This window comes from Caretta caretta, chromosome 1 (genome assembly GCF_965140235.1).
Source record: "Caretta caretta isolate rCarCar2 chromosome 1, rCarCar1.hap1, whole genome shotgun sequence".
NCBI classification, from domain to species: Eukaryota; Metazoa; Chordata; order Testudines; family Cheloniidae; genus Caretta; species Caretta caretta.
Genome location: NC_134206.1, coordinates 37,521,875 through 37,541,678, shown reverse-complemented (window position 1 = coordinate 37,541,678; position 19,804 = coordinate 37,521,875). Strand labels below are relative to the sequence as shown.

General features: G+C 41.9%; 1 protein-coding gene and 1 long non-coding RNA gene across 2 annotated transcripts; one reads left to right on the top strand and one right to left on the bottom strand.

Annotated features, from left to right (window-relative positions):
* The first annotated feature begins 1,053 nt into the window (after positions 1-1,053).
* Positions 1,054-2,928, top strand: SLN (sarcolipin). The gene is made up of 2 exons (XM_048844694.2): positions 1,054-1,165; positions 2,353-2,928. The coding sequence occupies exon 2, from the start codon at positions 2,463-2,465 to the stop codon at positions 2,556-2,558; it is 96 nt and encodes a 31-aa protein (XP_048700651.1). The 5' UTR covers positions 1,054-1,165; positions 2,353-2,462; the 3' UTR covers positions 2,559-2,928.
* Positions 2,929-11,679: 8,751 nt separating this feature from the next.
* On the bottom strand, positions 11,680-18,528 carry LOC142069329 (uncharacterized). Its single transcript, XR_012665111.1, has 3 exons — positions 18,460-18,528; positions 14,939-15,050; positions 11,680-11,766 (listed from the first exon to the last, which is right to left on the bottom strand). It is a non-coding gene; the product is annotated as an uncharacterized LOC142069329 (long non-coding RNA).
* Between the last annotated feature and the right edge of the window lie 1,276 nt (positions 18,529-19,804).

Sequence of the window (19,804 nt, the reverse complement as noted above, 5' to 3'; positions counted from 1 at the left end):
GGTAGCTCCTTATTCAATAGTGGTTGCATTGACTTAATAGAAATATTTGTAGAGTAAGGTATTCAGTGTAATTGAGGTGTCTGAATTTGGCCCAGTGGAGTGAGGATGGTAGAATCTTGCCCTAATTCTGTATTATGTCATACTGTTCTATTCTCTTTCAAATTTATTTGAGAAAAATGCTTTTCTATATTTTAATAATATTTTTGTTGATGTGTGTCCATTTTTACAGCTGCCAAGGAGCAAAGCTAAGGTAAGGTGGGCAATATAAGTTGGCTGGACTTTAGAGAAGTGTAATTTAGGGGAAGAAATTCCACATTTGGTGAGAATATATTTTATTGCAATTTTTTTTACTGGCAACTCTTTCAAGTAGCTCAGGGGGTTGGAATGTTAGAGTAAGTCCCCGGGGAAATGGGCTAATAGGCAGAGGGCAGGAGAGGCAGTTAATGGGGCATGACTAACGCAACTGTCCATGATTTTCAAATACTTTAATTTATTCCCAAATTCTTATGTCCAGTAAATATTATTTTATTTAATTACTGCATATCCAAGTGCAAAAATATTTTGCTCTAGCTGTCTCTCTCTTAGACTAAATGTATAAGAACATGAGACGTTGTAGAGACTATAATAACTATGTAAGGCAGCAACAGGTGACTGTACTTGTAAAGTAAACAATGTAGCCCGGACTTTGTCCAGTTTCTAAAGACTGGAAAGTGTCTTGTACAGATCCTGAAAATGAATATGGAGTATTTCAAACACCTTTTTTTACAGTACGGATGAAGATACTAACTGGTGAACTTGAAGCACAAAAGAAACATTTGTGAAATCCAGTTGGTTCCAAAGGGTTTGTACATGTCTGACATTAAAGCAACTCACCAGAGGAAGAAATGAAATGGTCATATGCAAATCCATCCATATGCCCAAATGCATAAATAGCCCTAATTGAATCCTGAGGCCCAGCATAGCCTTTTTAAAATATTTAGTTGGTGATGTCATCACTTTTGTTGCCAATACGCTTGTTGCTCTCCTCCCTCCGACTACTTTAGTTCCAACACAGAGACTGGGAATCCAGACTGCACTGGGAGATCGGCAGAAGCTGAGGAAGAAATAGTATCTGATTGACCTAGGGTTCCAGAAGCTGCAATACCATTTCATTTATCCTCTTCAGGTAAATCATGGGCTACTTTTTAGATCTACTTTTCCTTTGTACAAATAAAATATGAAGCTGATCGAGCAACATGAGGACAGGGGAATTTGCCTAACTGCATTACCACATATTGAGCTTTTAATATTTCATTAGTAAACTAAGACAATTTCCAGTTAAAGCCTTCTGTCTTCATCATGGTATGATACTGACCTTGCTCTTGTGTTCATCATAGATGTTACTTTCTAATCTAGCTTCTCCTTTAAGAGTTTGTTTGCATGGCTGCATTTCTTTTTTTGCCCAGAGCTTAGTTCTCTTTTTGTTTTTTTAAAAAAGTTTTCATATTTATTACACAGCACACAAATAGGATTAGGCAACAGGGTACTCATCACAAATGTTATCACTTCTCTGTGTGTGCCCAGGGAAACATACACAAATCTGGACTTTCTGTGATTAAAGTGAATCACATAAAAACAATAGCTGATTAAAAGTTTTTTAATATAGCTCAAGAGGCATTACTATTTAAGAGAACTGTAGCAACTTGAAAGTGCAGGCAAGTCAGAAGAGTTCAGAAAAAACCTATTTAATCTATTAGCTTTAGCCCATGAATTTTGATGTTTTTCAGAAACAAAACTGTATAACTGCACCTCTCCCCTTTTTAGTCATAACAAAAATCCTTCAAGTTGTTTTCTCTTCCAAGCACTGCAAAGAAATGCTGAATTTAGTGATTCTTCCAAGTTATACTTGCAGTATTAAAGTAAAACTAGTAGTATGGAATGAAGAGAGAGAGAGGAAGAGAGAGAGATGTAGAGTTTAAGATTTGAATATCAGAGAAAAATTTCTAGCTATTTTAAAATGATACAATAACAAATATTTGAATGTTAGTAATTTTAATAGTAATATGCTTACAGTAAGTATCACTTCAAAAGAATATGGCAGAAGTTTTTAAAAAAATAACGGTGCAAGTCAAAGCTGACTTCCAAGGATTGCTTGTTATGTGATAGATGTATTTTGGGGTGACACTGAGAACATGTTTTCTCAAATGGTGGAAATCAAAGAAGGTGATAAGCTGATAGAGATACTCTTTGCTTTTTAACTTCTGCAGTGCACACTAACTTTTAGCAATAGAAATAACATTTACTTATAGTAATATACATAGCTATTAGGCTTCTTAGCTTCATATGTCTGTTCTGTTGGTGTGTTTTTTTCAGGAGAGACTCTGACCTGGAGGCTGATCTCAAGGACACTCTTGGAGGATTCCCTGAGGGTTTCCCTTTGCTTCAACTGTTAGCCTCCGTGCTTCCTCTGATCATTCTTGAAAATGGACCGATCCACGCAAGAGCTTTTCCTCAACTTCATGATTGTCCTCATAACTGTGCTCCTCATGTGGATTCTGGTGAAATCTTATCAGGAATAAAAGACTGTGGCATATTCCGTGAATGCATTTAAGTTTGTGTCTGCAGAAATATGTGACATCTACTGTATAATTGTGTGATTAGCTTCATGTAGATCTAGAATGTAAACTTTTTTTACTCTAAAACACCTGTTGCCTGAGATAATGTGTGTTTTACATGGGTCTATGATGATGTAATTATTTTATTCTTTGGCAATCCAGCTGTAAAATGTACAAGGCAAGATCTTCAGTAGTTGTTACATGTTATTGTCCCCCCAACAGTTACTGTCTCCATAAACAGAGACAAAAGAAGCACAAACCTACTGAGATGAAAAATGTGGAACCTTTTCATTTGCTCACCATTGTACTCTCCTGAATAAAGAAGAAAATGTAAGACATGTTTTGTAGTAATTTTTATCCTTTCCTTGATCTGATTACTTTTCAGGGAAGGATATAGTGTGTTTACTTGAGAAATACAGGACAACAGCCAGGGAAGTTTGGTGGCTTGATTGCCTTTAGTTAAAAAGTACACATAAAGTTCCAGTTAATTGCTACTGAGTCCCAGTGGAACTCATACTGAGTCACATGAATACCAAATGACTTCATCACAATAGTTAGTACAGTAAAATGGCCAGAGAATTTTCATGGCTAGACCATTATTTATGCTACCAGTTCTGTGAACTTAGACTTTAAAGAAATCCTTTGCCTTATTGCTGGCATTGCCATATAATTGCATCTTCTAGGGATGGATTTTGGATGTCACCTTTAGGGTCTAATTCTTTGATTTCATAGAATCATAGGGTTAGAAGGCTGTGCAGGGAGCATCTAGTCTAGTCACCAAACTGTGATTGGCACATGAGGTGGAGGGAGCAGAGGCATGGGTTAGTATAAATTATTACAGCAGCCCCAAGGCTGCTCTAACTTCAAGAGTCTGAAAGTTTCCATTGCAGCAGCCAGAGATCACCAGAGCACAGAGGCACTCCAGTTGTGCCTCCTTGCCCTCAGCACCTCCCCTATGCAAAGGGCTGCGAGGGAGTGCTGTAGAGTAGCTTGGCTGGTTTTATGCTGCTTGGAGTCTTCCAGCAGTAGAGGATGCATCAGTTATCTTCTTTGGCCAACTTTGGGACTGTTACACAGCAGTGCTTAGGTTTGGACCCAGGCAGTCCCTTCCAACCCTCTCATCTGTCAATCAGCAGCTAAAGTCTTCCCAAGAATTCAAACATGCCATCCTAATGGCTTCAAAAGATGTAACATTTTAGATAAAATGAGGCTTGCATTAAGAAGTTTGGATCATTTAAATACATCTCATTGTACTTACATTGGCTTGCTTCTTGGCTAGGACACTTAAAGGAATGAGTAAAGGTCAGGAGATTAGGTGCATGTTATCCAATGATGATTTGTTATACTTTTATTTAGAAGCATGATGGTAAGCATGTTTTGAGAATCAGGTTAGTGCTTTAAAGGACAACACTGAAAATCTCAGGCTGCATGGCATTATTCCATCTGCTACAGTTATCTGTTGTTTAAAAGTGGATATTAAGTAAGTGTCATTTTTCTGTTTAGTCTGTACTTTCCACGCTGCTCTATAGTTTTCCTCCTCTGTTTCAAAGATGATTGCAAAGCTGTTTCTGCAGTTAATAGACTAAATCCTCTCCTGTAAAGAAATCCTCTCTTTAGCAGGACGCTTGTTAAACTATGCAGTGTAGTCGTAGGTGTGTTGGTCCTGGGATATTAGCGAGACAGGGTCGGGGAGGTGATATCTTTTATTGAACCAGCTTCTGTTGGTGAGAGACAAGCTTTCGAGCTCCACAGAGCTCTTCTTCAGGTCTGAGAAAGGTATTCCGTGTGTCACAGCAAAATGCCAGGTGGAACAGATAGTTTAGCATAAACTATTACATAGCATAGCATAGCTATCACATAATCCTAAAGGACCATTCAAGGTAGAGAGGCCCGTTAACACCTCTGCTGTCATAGGACAAAAAGAGGGAGTTAATGTTGGAATAAGATTGTTGTAATAAGCCATAAATTCAGAGTCTCTGTTCAATCCATGATTTTTAGTGGCTAGCAGAGCTGTGAATTAAAGCTCCCAGCCTCATCTTTTGAAAGTGTTGTGCATGTTTCCTTTGAGGATGAGGACTGATAAGTCAGATATAGAGTGAGTGTTTTATGAAAAGCGTTCACTCTCAGGGTCTTTTTGTCTTTTATTGTTTTCCTGCGTGAGTTCATTTGAGAGGCTAGAGATCGTCTGGTTTCACACACACAGTTGTTATTGGGGCATCTCGTGCACTGGGTGAAGTACACCACATGTTGTGATAGGCATGAGTAGGATCCATGGATCTTTAAAAGGGTGTGGTTGCTGGGGTGTTGATCATTTTGCTGTGATGCCCCCAATGAGCAGTGGTAGCTATGTCGGCGGGAGATCATCTCCTGCCAACATAGCATTGTCCACACCAGCGCTTCTGTTGGTGTAACTTATGTCAGTCAGGGGTGGGGATTTTTCACACCCCTAAGTGATATAAGTTTTACCGACAGAAGTGCTAGTGTAGATATGGTCTCAGGCATGTGAAATTTCTTGTGAGAAAGCTGAGATGGCATTAAATTAGCCTGTGCCAACAAAAGCCGCAACCTTGGGTTTTGACCCATCTGACACCAGGAGCTGCCATGATTCCACTAATTTACACAATTTGTTTGCATTCCAACGGCACATCTGAAACAGGCAGCCAAGTCTGGGGAAGGACATGGAAAATCTATTTTTAAATATAGTGAATACCTGATAATTCAATATGATTCTCATCTTTCACATACTGTGCCTCTCTCATCCGGTATTATCAGATCTACACTGTGGCTTAAAAATAGATTTTCAGATTCTCTCGTGCATCACAGCTTAGGACTTAGGACATTGCAGCTGTACACCCAACTCTTGCCACTTCAGCGGTAAGAAACACACTGCGCACCACTTGGGTTGGAAGAATCTTTCCTGTTGATTAGTATACTGCATAGCAACACTTTCAGTGGCATACGATACGGAGACATCTAACAAGACACAGTGATAAAAAATTACAGATACTTCACTGTTGAAGAAGCTGCTAACTATTTTGGCCAGAGTTTGGGAACTGCAGAGCAACCCAACTCTCCCTGAAGTCTATGGGAGCTTTAGGTGCACAGCACCTTTGGACATCAGCCAATATGAGTAAATAGATATGTTATAAGTGCCTCGCTTTTCAGGCATTTCTGACTTTCTGGAAAAATTTGGATGAAATTCCTCATGCACGTTCTCAGCGCAGAGGTGCATTGTCTTTGAAAATGGTCATTTTTTCAAAATGCAGTAGTTCAAAAAAGACCAAATGGAATATTATCAATTGACCAGAGTTAAAGCAGGATGTTTTAGTGGTTAACACTAGGACTTGGATATACAATCAGTTCTGCCAAGTCACTTAAGCTGTCTGCTCTTCATTTCCCAGTGGATTATTTCTAAAACTTCTGGCCTGACATGGAAAAATACTTTCAGGAAGAAATTTGCTTTACAAACACAGTTTAGCCATTTCCAGATAAATGTGCTGTGCATGCAGCTATTGGAAGCATTATATACTGAATACAGTGCACGCATTTATGTAGTGTACGAGACTATGCCACCCTCTATGAATCTGAAAACATTCAAATAAACATAAGGCCATTTATTTGAGTCTGAAGTCACAAACTCAGACATGTTTATGTGAAAGCTCCTTCAACTCTATCTAGGCCAAAAATTTCAAACTGGGCATCTGTCAGGGTTCCTTCCCCACTCTGAACTCTAGGGTACAGATGTGGGGACCCGCATGAAAGACCCCCTAAGCCTATTTTTACTGGCTTAGTTTAAACTTTCCCAAGGAACAAACTTTGCCTTGGCCTTGAACAGTATGCTGCCACCACCAAGCGTTTTAAACAAAGAACAGGGAAAGAGCCCATTAGGAGACATCTTTCCCCAAAATATCCCCCCAAAACCCTACACACCCCCTTCCCTGGGAGGCTTGAGAATAATATCCTTACCAATTTGTACAGGTGAACACAGACCCAAACCCTTGGATCCTAAGAACAATGAAAAACCAATCAGGTTCTTAAAAAAATAATTTTAACTAAAGAAAAGGTAAAAGAATCACCTCTGTAAAATCAGGATGGAAAATACTTTACAGAGTATTCAGATTCAAAACACAGAGGATCCCCCTCTGGGAAAAACCTTAAAGTTACAGAAAACAGGAATAAACCTCCCTCTTAACATAGGGAAAATTCACATAAAACAAAAGATAAACCAATCCGCCCTGCCTGGTTTACCTATACTGGTTGCAATATTGCAGACTTGGATTAGGATGGGTTGGAGAAGATGGATTTCTGTCTGGCCTCTCTCAGTCCCAAGAGAGAACAAACACGTAAACAAAGAGCACAAACAAAAGCCTTTCCCCCCAAGATGTGAAAGTATCTTGTTCCCTTATTGGTCCTTTGGGTCAGGTGCCAGCCAGATTAGTTGAGCTTCTTAACCCTTTACAGGTAACAGGATGTTGCCTCTGGCCAGGAGGGATTTTATAGCACTGTATACAGAAAGGTGGTTACCCTTCCCTTTATATTTATGACACGCCCCACAAATCACAGATAGGGTGAAACACTGGCTGTGATTTCTTCCTGGAGCTCTAGGAGAAAACAGAGTTAATAAGACACATGCATCTCTAAATATACTACTAATGTATAAAGACTAACAATATTTCCCACATCTCAAGGATGTTTTGGACCAGTTGATTCTGGGAAACTTTCACGGGAGAGTGCATCAGCCACTTTGTTAGAAGTTTCTGAGATGTGTTGTTTGTCGAAATCAAAATCTTGGAGACCAGTGGCTTTCCCTCTCAGACAGCTTCTTGCTGAGAAACACGACAGGATGAAACTCTTCATTCAGTCCTTCCTGCATTAAGACTGCTCCCACACCATGCTCGGACGCATCTGTGGTTACTAGGAATGGTTTGTCAAAGACTGGGGCCCTTAGCACAGGGTCAGACATGAGTGTCGCTTTAAGCTGGTTAAAGGCCTTCTGACACTCTTCGGTCCACTGAACTGCATTTGGCTGTTTCTTTTTGGTTAGGTCTGTCAGCGGGGCGGCGATTTGGCTGTATTGAGATACAAATTGCCTGTAATATCCAGCCAAGCCTAAGAAGGATTGGACCTGTTTCTTTGACTTTGGGACAGGCCACTTTTGGATAGCATGCACTTTGGCCTGTAGGGGGTTGATAGTTTCTTGACCCACCTGGTGTCCAAGGTAAGTCACTCTGTTTAGGCCTATTTGACACTTCTTAGCCTTAACAGTTGGTCCTGCTTCCCTTATGTGCTCAAAGACTTTTTGTAGATGTTCCAGGTGTTCTGCCCAGGAATCTGAAAATATGGCTGCATCATCAAGGTAGGCGACTGCATATTCTCCCCATCCTGCCAGGAGACCATCTACAAGTCTTTGGAAGGTGGCGGGTACATTCCGCAGCCCAAAAGGGAGCACATTAAATTCATACAGCCCAACATGTTTAGTGAAGGCTGACCTTTCCTTGGCAGAGTCATCTAGCGGTACCTGCCAGTACCCCTTGGTTAAGTCCAAGGTAGAGATGAACTGGGCCAGTCCCAGTTTCTCCAATAGCTCATCTGTGAGTGGCATTGGATAGTTGTCTGGGCGAGTGACAGCATTTAGCTTACGGTAGTCCACGGAAAAACTTATCTCCCCATCTGGTTTGGGAACTAGAACCACTGGAGATGCCCATGCACTGTCAGAGGGGTTGATTACACCCATCTGTAGCATATCCTGGATCTCCCGTTCTATAGCAGTTTTAGCTTGAGGAGACACCCGGTAAGGTTGGGCTCTAATTGGATGAGCATTACCTGTGTCAATGGAGAGGTATTCCCGTTCAGTCAGTCCTGGGGTGGCTGAGAACGTCAGCGCGTAGCTAGTGCACAGCTCCTTGATCTGCTGTCGCTGCGTACGCCCAAGGGTCATGGAGAGGTTCACCTCTTCCACGCCACCAGCACTTTTCCCTTCGTAGTAGACACCTTCAGGCCACTCAGCGTCATCTCCTCCCTGGGCTGTAAACTGACAAACCTTTAATTTTCTGAAATAAAAGGGCTTTAGAGAATTAATATGATACACCTTAGGCTTTTTGTTTGAGATTAGGAATGCTATGAGATAATTAACAGCTCCCAGGTGCTCTTGGACCGGGAATGGCCCTTCCCACGACGCTTCCATTTTATGGGTCTGGAGCGCCTTTAAGACCATGACCTGGTCCCCTACTTTGAAGGGCCACTCTCTGGCATGTTTGTCATACCAGGCTTTTTGCTCTTTTTGAGCATCTTTTAGGTTTTCTTTAGCAAGGGCTAAAGAGGTTCGGAGGGTGGTTTGTAGGTTGATTACAAAGTCCAGAATGCTAGTTCCTGGAGAAGGTGTAAACCCCTCCCATTGCTGCTTCACCAACTGTAATGGCCCCTTAACCTTGCGGCCATATACAAGTTCAAATGATGAAAACCCTAAACTGGGATGTGGTACAGCTCTGTAGGCAAAGAGCAACTGCTGCAACACTAGGTCCCAATCATTGGAGTGCTCACTTACGAATTTACGTATCATGGCCCCCAAAGTTCCATTAAACTTCTCCACCATGCCATTTGTTTGATGGTGGTAAGGAGTGGCAACCAAGTGATTTACCCCATGAGCTTCCAAAAGGTTTTCCATAGTTCCTGCCAGGAAATTAGTTCCTGCATCTGTGAGGATGTCGGAGGGCCAACCTACCCTGGCAAAAATGTCTGTTAGTGCCTGGCACACACTTTTAGCCCTGGTGTTGCTTAGAGCTACTGCTTCTGGCCATCGGGTGGCAAAATCCATGAAAGTCAGTATGTACTGCTTTCCTCTGGGTGTCTTTTTTGGAGAAGGACCCGGAATATCCACAGCTACTTGCTGAAACGGAACCTCAATGATGGGGAGTGGCTGGAGAGGGGCTTTGACTTGATGATTGGGGTTTTCCCTCTCTTTGGCATACCTCACAAGATCGGACATAGGCAGAAACATCCTTGCCCATTCCCTCCCAGTGGAATGACCTCCCCAAATGGTCTTTGGTCGTGTTCACCCCAGCATGGCCACTAGGATGGGCCATCATGGGCTAAGCTCAAGAGCTTGACCCAGTACTTAGTTGGAACTACCAACTGTCTCTGAGGATGCCAGTCTTCCTGGTGCCCACCAGAAAGAGTTTCCTTGTATAAAAGTCCTCTTTTTACAACAAACCTGGATCGATTAGAAGAGCTGAGAGGCAGTGGGTTGCTCCATGCCTCTGTCCAAGCTCTCGGGAGGCTTTCATCTGCTTCCTGTTCAGCCTGGAACTGTTCCCTTGATACTGGAGACATCAGTTCCTTAATGGATGTGGACCTGGGCTTGGTCCCTCTGGAAGCGATGCAGGTGATGGGGCTGTTTCCGTTGATGGTGAACTGCTCTCCGCTGGTGCACTATGGGGTATTTCAGGCTCTGGCTGAGCCTCTTGTGTAGGGTCATCTGCTGCTGCTGCCAGTGCAGGTTCGGTGGTGCCCTCTGGTGTTGGAGCTGTGGATGGGGTTGCAAGCACTGGACTCAGTGCTGGCAATGGTTCTGGTGCTGGCTGCTTCACCAGTTTCGGTTCGGGGACTGGCTTTGGCTGGGTCTCTGGGACTGGCTCCACTATGGCCATTGTAGTTGTTGGCAGGGGATCCGGTTCCACCGCCTCCATCTGGGTCTCTGGTAACACAGACAGGGGGCTGGTGGAAGGCTCAGGAACAGGGATAGGTGTGGAAGCTTGCTTAGTCTGGCTGCGGGTGACCATTCCCACCCTCTTGGCCAGCTTTACCTGGTTGGCCAAGTCTTCCCCCAGCAGCATGGGAATGGGATAATCATCATAGACTGCAAAAGTCCACGTTCCTGACCAGCCCTTGTACTGGACAGGCAGCTTGGCTGTAGGCAAATCGAAAGAGTTGGACTTGAAGGGTTGAATCATCACTTGGGCCTCTGGATTGATTAAGTTGCGATCCACTAAGGACTGATGGATAGCTGACACCTGTGCTCCAGTGTCTCTCCACACTGTAACCTTCTTCCCGCCCACACTCACAGTTTCCCTTTGCTCTAAGGGTATCTGGGAGGCATCTGCGCCTGAGGACCTTTGGTGTGACCCCAGTGCAATGAACTGTAATCTGTTGGGGTTCTTGGGGAAGTTGGCCTTCACATGCCCCAGCTCATTACATTTAAAACATTGCCCAGTTGACTGGTCACTGGGGCGAGGTGGGTTGCTGGAGAATGGTGTGGTGGGACGATAAGGTGTCTGGGGTTTTCCTTGGGATGTAGGTGGGGCCTTGGGTTGCCCCCGGTGTTAGGATTTTGTTTCAGGTTACCCCTTCTGATATTCGCTCCAACTGCTACTAGTTTTTTTCTTTTCTGCCACCTGCACCCATTTGGCTCCAATCTCCCCCGCCTTGATTACAGTTTTGGGCTTCTCATCTAGGATGTACCTTTCTATTTCCTCAGGAACACCCTCTAAGAACTGCTCCATTTGCATTAGGAAGGGCAACTCTTCTGGAGATTCAACACTTGCTCCTGATATCCAGGCATCCCAATGTTTCACAATGTGGTAGGCATGTCGGGTAAATGACACGTCTGGTTTCCACCTTAGGGCTTTGAACCACCAACGGGAATGCTCGGGTGTTATCCCCATTCTGACTCTTGCCTGGGTTTTAAAAAGTTCATAACTGTTCATGTGTTCCTTAGGCATTTCAGCCGCCACCTCTGCTAAGGGTCCACTGAGCTGTGGCCTCAGCTCTACCATGTACTGGTCTGTAGAGATGCTGTACCCAAGGCAGGCCCTTTTAAAGTTTTCTAAGAAGGCCTCGGTATCATTGCCTGCCTTGTAGGCGGGGAACTTTCTGGCATGGGAAGCGGTACCTGGAGAAGAATTGCTAGGATTGGTTGGCGTATTCTGCTGAGCCCTTGCCTTCTCCATCTCCAGTGCATGCTTCCTCTTTTTCTTTCTCCTCCATAGCTCTCTTGTGGGCAGCTTCCTCTGCCTCCACCCTGGCTTTTTCTGCCTCCACCTCCAAGCACCTTAAGGCCATCTTTCTATCATGCTCTTTTTGTTTCTCTTCAGCTTTGAATCTGGCCAGCTCTAGTTTATTAGCTGCTTCATTGGTAGTCATTTTCCTGCTTTCTTGTGCTTAACTCTAGCTATACCTGAGAGTTAGGGGGAAAAAACAAACAAACTTGTGTATTTCCCTGCAGGAGGTTAACTACCCTGCCTTTAGGTAGAGAAAACTCCAGCTCAAAAAAGAAAAATCCCTTTGTAAAAAAACTAACACCTCTGTCTCCAGGCAAATAGACAGAAAACCCTCTAGCTGCCCTCAGCTTAAAAATACCTCTTCGGGTGTGTGCTTTTGGTTCAAAATGATCTCTGGTTCAAAATGATCCCACCGCTCTGGCACCATGTCAGGGTTCCTTCCCCACTCTGAACTCTAGGGTACAGATGTGGGGACCCGCATGAAAGACTCCCTAAGCTTATTCTTACCAGCTTAGGTTAAAAACTTCCCCAAGGTACAAACTTTGCCTAGGTCTTGAACAGTATGCTGCCACCACCAAGCGCTTTAAACAAAGAACAGGGAAAGAGCCCACTTGGAGACATCTTTCCCTAAAATATCCCCCCCAAGCCCTACACCCCCTTTCCTGGGGAAGGCTTGATAATAATCCTCACCAATTTGCATAGGTGAACACAGACCCAAACCCTTGGATCTTAAGAACAATGAAAAATCTATCAGGTTCTTAAAAGAAGAATTTGAATTAGAGAAAAGGTAAAAGAATCACCTCTGTAAAATCAGGATGGAAAATACTTTACAGGATATTCAGATTCAAAACACAGAGGATCCCCCTCTGGGCAAAATCTTAAAGTTACAGAAAACCGGAATAAACCTCCCTCTTAACACGGGGAAAATTCACATAAAACAGCCAGGTTAGCTGAGATTCTTAACCCTTTACAGGTAACAGGATGTTGCCTCTGGCCAGGAGAGATTTTATAGCACTGTATACAGAAAGGTGGTTACCCTTCCCTTTATATTAATGACAGCATCCAAATTTAGGCACCTAAATAGATGTGGCTAGATTTTTCTGAGAGGTGCAGAACATCTGCAGCTGCCAATATCAATGGGAATTTACTTTGGAAAATCAGGCCACTTTTATATAAGTGCCTAAATATGGATCAATTGGCCTGTTCCAAAGCCCATTGATTCAATGAGTGTCTTTCTATTAGCTTCAGCAGGCTTTGGATCAGACCCTAGATGTCTAATTGTAGACATCCAGGTTTCAAAGTTTTGGTCTCAGGGCTCAATTTTAAGAAGTGTTGAGTACTCATCACTTCAGCTGAAGTACTCTGGAGCACAGGGTGTTCAGTGATTTTGAAAATCAGTTGACTGATTTGGGTGCCTAAATATGGCCAATCGTTAGGCATCCATATTTGAAAATTTTAGCTTACTTTTTCAATTATGTTTTCCCAAAGGCTATGAAACTGGACAATAGGAGTGGTCAAAAAATTTCCATGAAAAATATTCATCAATGAAAAATTGTTTTTTTTTTACTAAATTAATTTTTTTGCAAAAAGTGTCTGCTTTCTGTGACAAATTTCACTTTTTCTTTGAAACACTCAATGCCTGAAAACGGAAACATTCGGCTTTGAATATGCTGCCACAGTGCTTCATGGGAGTTGTAGTTCAGTTGTCTCATATCCCCACTCTCTTCTATGGGTTGAACCCCCGCAGCCAGACTACATTTCCTGTGACGCAACATGGTCAGTGACTCCCACGATGAACTGCTTCCCTGCTCCAAGAGAAAGAAACCATGACGCATCATGGGAAATGTAGTACAACCAGGGAGCCTCGCCTATAGAGAAGATAAAGGCCATGAAGCATGTAGTCTTTAGCTCCCATGAGGCACTGTGGCAGTATTTCCAAATAGAAACTTTGATTTTTGGCCAAAATTTTTAAGTTTTCAAAGTTTCATTAAATTTTACCATGGAAAGCTTAGGAAAATATTGTGTGTGTGTGTGTGTGGGGGGGGGGGGGGTTGGCAAAATATTTCACATACAACTCCTTCTGACCCCCAACTTTCTGACCATTTCCACTGGACATATCAAGATAGCACTACAGTTTAGGTATATCATTTCTTTCTGGACCATACCAAGACAATGTTGAGTATCTTGGTCCAGCTCCCCAAAAGGATCTAGACGCCTAATGCCCATTAAAGCCAATGGGAGTTAGGTACCTAAATACCTTTCAGGATCTGAACCATTTAAACTACTGTGGTACAAAACAATGCAAGCATGGTTCTATTTATACAGGTCTGTTTGTAAATGCCTTAAAGGCATTGGAACATTCTTTGCTTTGCAAAGTTGTTTGCTGATTCAATCGATGGTTTTTACTGGGGCCAGGAGTTAAGTAAGATCAGAAGTCTGACAAATGCTGACTCTTTTGGATTATATGGCAAGGGGCATTAAATCATTCTTCACTCATACAGCTGAGATGGTCTGTCCTCTGTGCACAGGGCTTGCTCATAGATTAGCAATTTAATAGTCTGGACTGGAAAACCATTTGGCATTCTTCCCAAGGCCATAAAATACAGATGTGCAAGCCAATCAACTCTGACTTCACAGTTTAAAGGTTCAGCTTCTATTTTTAAAGCAGGAACAGTTTTTTGTGGCCAGTAACTTGCTACAAGACTCTCCTTTCTACTCGCCATGAGTCAGATCTTTGGCTGGTGTAAATCAGCATGCCTTGGAAATGAATGGGGGGGAGGTACACCAATTTTATATCAGCTGGCCCTTCATACAGAATGGGTTCTCAATAGTTCTTCATTTTTAAGGATTAGGATGAAGAAGAAGAGTGATAGTTTAGTGCGGATAGAAATTTTAGCTGTGGTTGCTATTATATTTTCTCTTACTGCAGTTAGTACTTTTGCTACATGGGCTTCGTATACAAGAAACTCAGGTGCAAAGATCATTTAACTTTGTACACATTTCTCCACATACCCAGAACATGTGTAGAGATAAAATCATAAGGCCATCTTGAATTCCTCTAAAGGACAACTGGGTGTCCATCTTGTAAGCCCTTCTTGTCCCCTCCTAGCTGTAGTTTGGCGCTTTTTCTGTTTTGGCGGGAAATAACAGTAGCTGTCAATCACCTAATCTGCCTAGTGATCAAAAGTCTATATAAGGCAGTGTTCAAATCAGATCGGGGCTGCCCATCTGAGTGGTAGTGTCTGGTGGAGACAAACTCAGTAATTGAGGGTAGGCCATTCACCCCACAAGGGTTACTTGTCATATTTACCTACACACACCTGACCCACCGGTATAGGATTTACTCACCACACACACAATGACGCAGGATAGGGAGTGGGAGGGTTTAGAAGCACTCATCTGATCCTGTTCCGGGTTCCCTGGTTCCGTCTGAGGGATCCAGCAGTCTTGCTGTGCTGTGCTACCCTCAGGAGAAGACATCAGTGAATCAAGCTGCCAGAAATGGTATAGTAACCATCACTTGGTTGTATCCACCGTTCCCTTATTGGTACAGCTTGCCTTATTTTGTAATTTGCCTGATCATTATCTGTTTATCTGGTTTATCCTGGGAGTTCTTGCCATCCCCTTTAATAAATTCTGTTGTACCTTTATTGGTTTGAGTTTTATGTAAAGATTACAAGCCCCCGGTGATAGATACAGGTAGGAGACGAACCTGAGACTGAAAGATCTGGGCCACTTTTAATTTCAGCTCCTATTTTGGTGAACACATGGGCTGAGCATGAGCTTAAGAAGAACTGTAATCTTGGTCCAAAATGCCCATTTTCATTTTGCTTTATATCCCTTGCCTTTGTAAAGCAGTCAACAGCTCTGTAACTTTCTGTCTTGAGAGGAGGAAATCAGCACATCAGCCAAGAGAAGTATGTGATCCACCCCTTTGAACTACCACATCCCATTCACATCGCTGTACAGATAGCCCTGCCAACTTATAATGAGGTACAGAAGGAGTGCAGCCCAGATGGCATATAGCTTGAAATTCAACTGTATCATAGCACTCATCATTGACCCAGATATTCAGTAACTTTCTCACTTCCTTAAAAGGGGTTTACTAGTCTACAAAGTTGTGCCAAGAGCTATGTACTCCTGGAGTGCTTCCCATTGGATGACTGTTGAAATCTGTACATTCCTTCAGACTCACTATGTGACACTGGCATTTCACTGTACTTCAGAAACAAACCAGCCTAGGCAAACAATTCTAACTAATCAGCAGGAGTGACCCAACTTTTCAACCTAAGCTATGGAAACAGACTGAGTAATAAATATCTAGGATGAATTACTCTTTGCTGAAGTATTTATACAATTTAAATTAAGTTTCTTGTCCTTATTTACTGCTTTCAGAGTAGTGACATCATTTTTAAAATATCTGACTTGTAGTTTTGCTGATGGCTGCATAACTCAGTATAAATAATCTAAGCCTTTCAAGAGTGATGGGAAAGCTTCATCTCTATGAACAATTGGCCAGATCCTGAGCTAACTTCAGTGGAGCTACACTATTTTACACCGCTGTGGATCTCTGTATTTGTCTTTTTGTGGTATTGCTTTATTTTCAGTGGAAGTCTATGCATACATCAAATGAAGGAGGTAGTTTGGGCTAGAATGTATTATTAGACTTGTTGCTTAATGCAGTGTTGAATAGAAGGATTTAACTATAGGAACTCTTATACCCTGTGTTCATTAAACTAAATTCATTAATATATTAATGAATGAACCTACTCCTCCTGCCCTGAATCCTTCTTGAATTTCAGATCTTGGCTTATGTCACGGAAGCAAATTCTCATTCAGTTTGGATTGTTTGGTACATGTTTAGATGCTGAATAAAATACGTTCAACTTCAGAGTTTTTGCAATGGCTTCTGGTGGAAGGTGTATCACTATTTATAGTGGGAGTAGATTCATAGCTCTTAAGGCCAGAAAGGACCATGATCATCATCATCTAGTTTGACCTTTTGCGTAACCCATTCCACACACTTTCACCCAGTCATTCTTGCATCATGTCCACAACTTCTGGTTGAGCTACAGCATATCTCTTAGAAAGATATCCAATCTGGAGTGAAAGACTTCAAGTGATGGGTAATCCACCACAGTCCAAGGTAAATTGTTCCAAAGGTTAATTATCTTCATTAAAAAAAAAAATCTTACCTGATTTCTAATATATTGTGCACTTAATTATATATTATGAGATACTTTGCAGTTCTACCTTCATTACTAAGCATCCATATTAAAACATTAATCTCAAATAACTCTTGGATACCAGTTACAATAAATTTCTTGCCATGGTAAGAACTTAAAATAGCACTGTAGTAATTGTTAATAAATGGCCCATTGACATGATAGATGGCATTGTAGAGCTGGAAAACTACTAGATATATTGATTTCCTAGTATTTTCTTCTTGCATTGCACAAAGAAAAGATAATTTAGGGAAGCATTGTAGGAGTAAGAAATTTCCCAAGGACAAACAAACCACAGCAAGTAGTACACTGGTGAAAAAATATCTTGTAGGGAGATGATTACTATGAATAACCATCATGAAATTGTGATGAATAGTTCTCACTGCACATTGACTGGTGGTGTGGATTGAAAGTGTTTTATGGGTTTCTTTTTCTACCAGCACTAAATGCTTCAGAGAAGCCAACATCATAAGTAAATTAGGAAATGTGTCTGGAGGGGGGCGGGATATGATAGAAGACTATAAAATAATGAATGTAGAGAAAGTGAATAAGGAAGTGTTATTTACTCCTTCACATAACACAAGAACCAGGGACCACACAATGAAATTAGTAGGCAGCAGGTTTAAAACAAACAAAAGGAAGTACTTCTTCACACAACACACAGTTAACCTGTGGAACTCTTTCCTAGGGGATGTTGTGAAGGCCAAAACTATAACGGGGTTCAAAAAAGAATTAGATACGTTCATGGAAGATAGGCCTATCAATGGCTATTAGACCAGATGGTCAGGGATGCAACCCCATACTCTGGGTGTTCCTAACCTCTTCCTGCCAGAAGCTGGGAGTAGACAATAGTGGATGGATCACTTGATGATTGCCTGTTCTGGTCATTCCCTCTGAAGCAGGTGCCCTTGGCCACTGTGGAAAGACAGGACACTGGGCTAGATTGCCCATTGCGCTGACCAAGTATGACCATTCTTATGTATCGGGGTGGGAAAGTGACTCATTCTTGGAAAACACTCTCCCCATAAATATTGCCAGACCACCCCAGTGTAAGCTGATTACAGCCATTACAGTACTCTCTGTGTTCAGAAGTAGGTAGTAAACATAAAAGGAGATGTTTGATTATTCCTTCCAGACAGCTTGGAAAGGATGAGAGCAGTTTGCTTTGTTCTCACAAACAAAGGATGCTATTGCAGGTGTCATTGTAGCAAATAGCAAGGGTAACCCACTCAGCTTCTTAAAAGGTCCCAGATCCCACCAACCCAGTTAGCAAGAGAGAGAGAGAGAGGGGAATATTTGAGGCTAGGGAAGTATATGAAGGGAAAGCGGCACTGAATGGGTTAAATCAGAGCACTGAATATTCTAATAGGATGATCAAGGACTGCAGTTTTCTTGATTGTTTGGACAAGCATTTAGCTAATTGACAGTCATTTTCTGCAACATCAGAAAATAATCTAATTTGACATGGCTGACTTCTTCATGAGACACTAAACAAACAATCCAAAAAGCAACCAGTCTAAGGCAGACGTATTAGCTACAATAGATCCGAACATAATAGGTAGCTATAAAATATTCCTTTTCGCATACAACAGTGAAACAAATATTTAGAAATGTGATTGTTCCACCTGCACACAGATTTCCTACCTGTTAGAGACGGTACTGCTGCTCTCATCTTGCAGCAATAAGGCAGAGAGCTGTCCAAGGTACTGAAACAAAATACAACGGCTACCTTGTTATGGCTATTTTTGTAGTGCAATAAATAAGCATGGCACTTTACTGACAAGAGAACAAAACATATATCTCAGCACGATTACAAGATATATAATTGTACACACAAGCATGAGCCATAGAAGGGAAAAAGAGGACAAGGGCTAAGATAATGTGGCTGATAAAAATGTTGCTGCGTGCACCTTGGAGGTGGTGTGTTACATTATTTGCCATACAAAAAATATCTGTTCTTGGACCAACTTCTGTTGGTGAAAGACAAGCTTTTGAGCTTACACCTGAAGAAGCGCTTGAAAGTTGTCTCTTTCATCAACCGAAGTTGGCCCAATAAAGCTATTGCCTCACCTGCCCTGTCTCTCTAATATCCTGAGACCAGCTCAGCTGTAGCACCACTGCAAATTACTTCTCAACACATTCTCAAGTGTATGCGCCCAAACACCCATTCTAAAATGGAAAGAATAGATTTTGGAGCCCTATGAGAGGAAAATGTGTTCTGAGAAGGAACTTACAGATTAGTAGACTCCAAGGCCATAAGGGACCTTTGCAATCATCTAGGCTGACCTGCTGTATAAACACAGGCCATCGAATTTTCCCAAAATAATTCCTAGCTCATATCTTTTAGGAAAACATTAAATTTTGATTTAAAAATGATCCATGAAGAAGAATCCACCATGACCTTTGGTAAATTGTTAATTACCCTCACTGTCATAAATTTATGCCTCATTTCCAGTCTGAATTTGTCTAATTCAGGGGCATGCACAGGAATTTAAATTTGACCCCCTTTTGAAGGGGCACATTCTGCACCCCTCCCCCCGGTTACCCAGAGTTTTCAGAACCCCCAACAATGGTAACTTAACTATTTCACTCCAGGCAGTGTCAGGAATAAATGAACAGCAACTCAGCAATTCTGTCTAATCAAGGATTAAATGCAAGTAAGCGTGCTCTTGTCTAACACTGCAATTTATTAGATTTAAGCACATATAGACATAAGCAATAGGTTTAGAACATCCCAGATATTTACCTAACATCTGGAATGGTATTGAATAATTAACAGCCAGTTCACAGTGGCCAGTTGCTCACCCACCGGGGAAAAAAAGGTGTCAGGAAAAACATCTCTCAAGATGGCTTCTTCAGAGTACACTGTGGCTCCAAAGTACACTGTATTAGCTAATCTTTTATAACTAACTTCTACAAACCACATAGGTCATAATGACCTCTACTGGATTATCACTTTCCTAACTTTCAATAAACTTAATATCCGAGG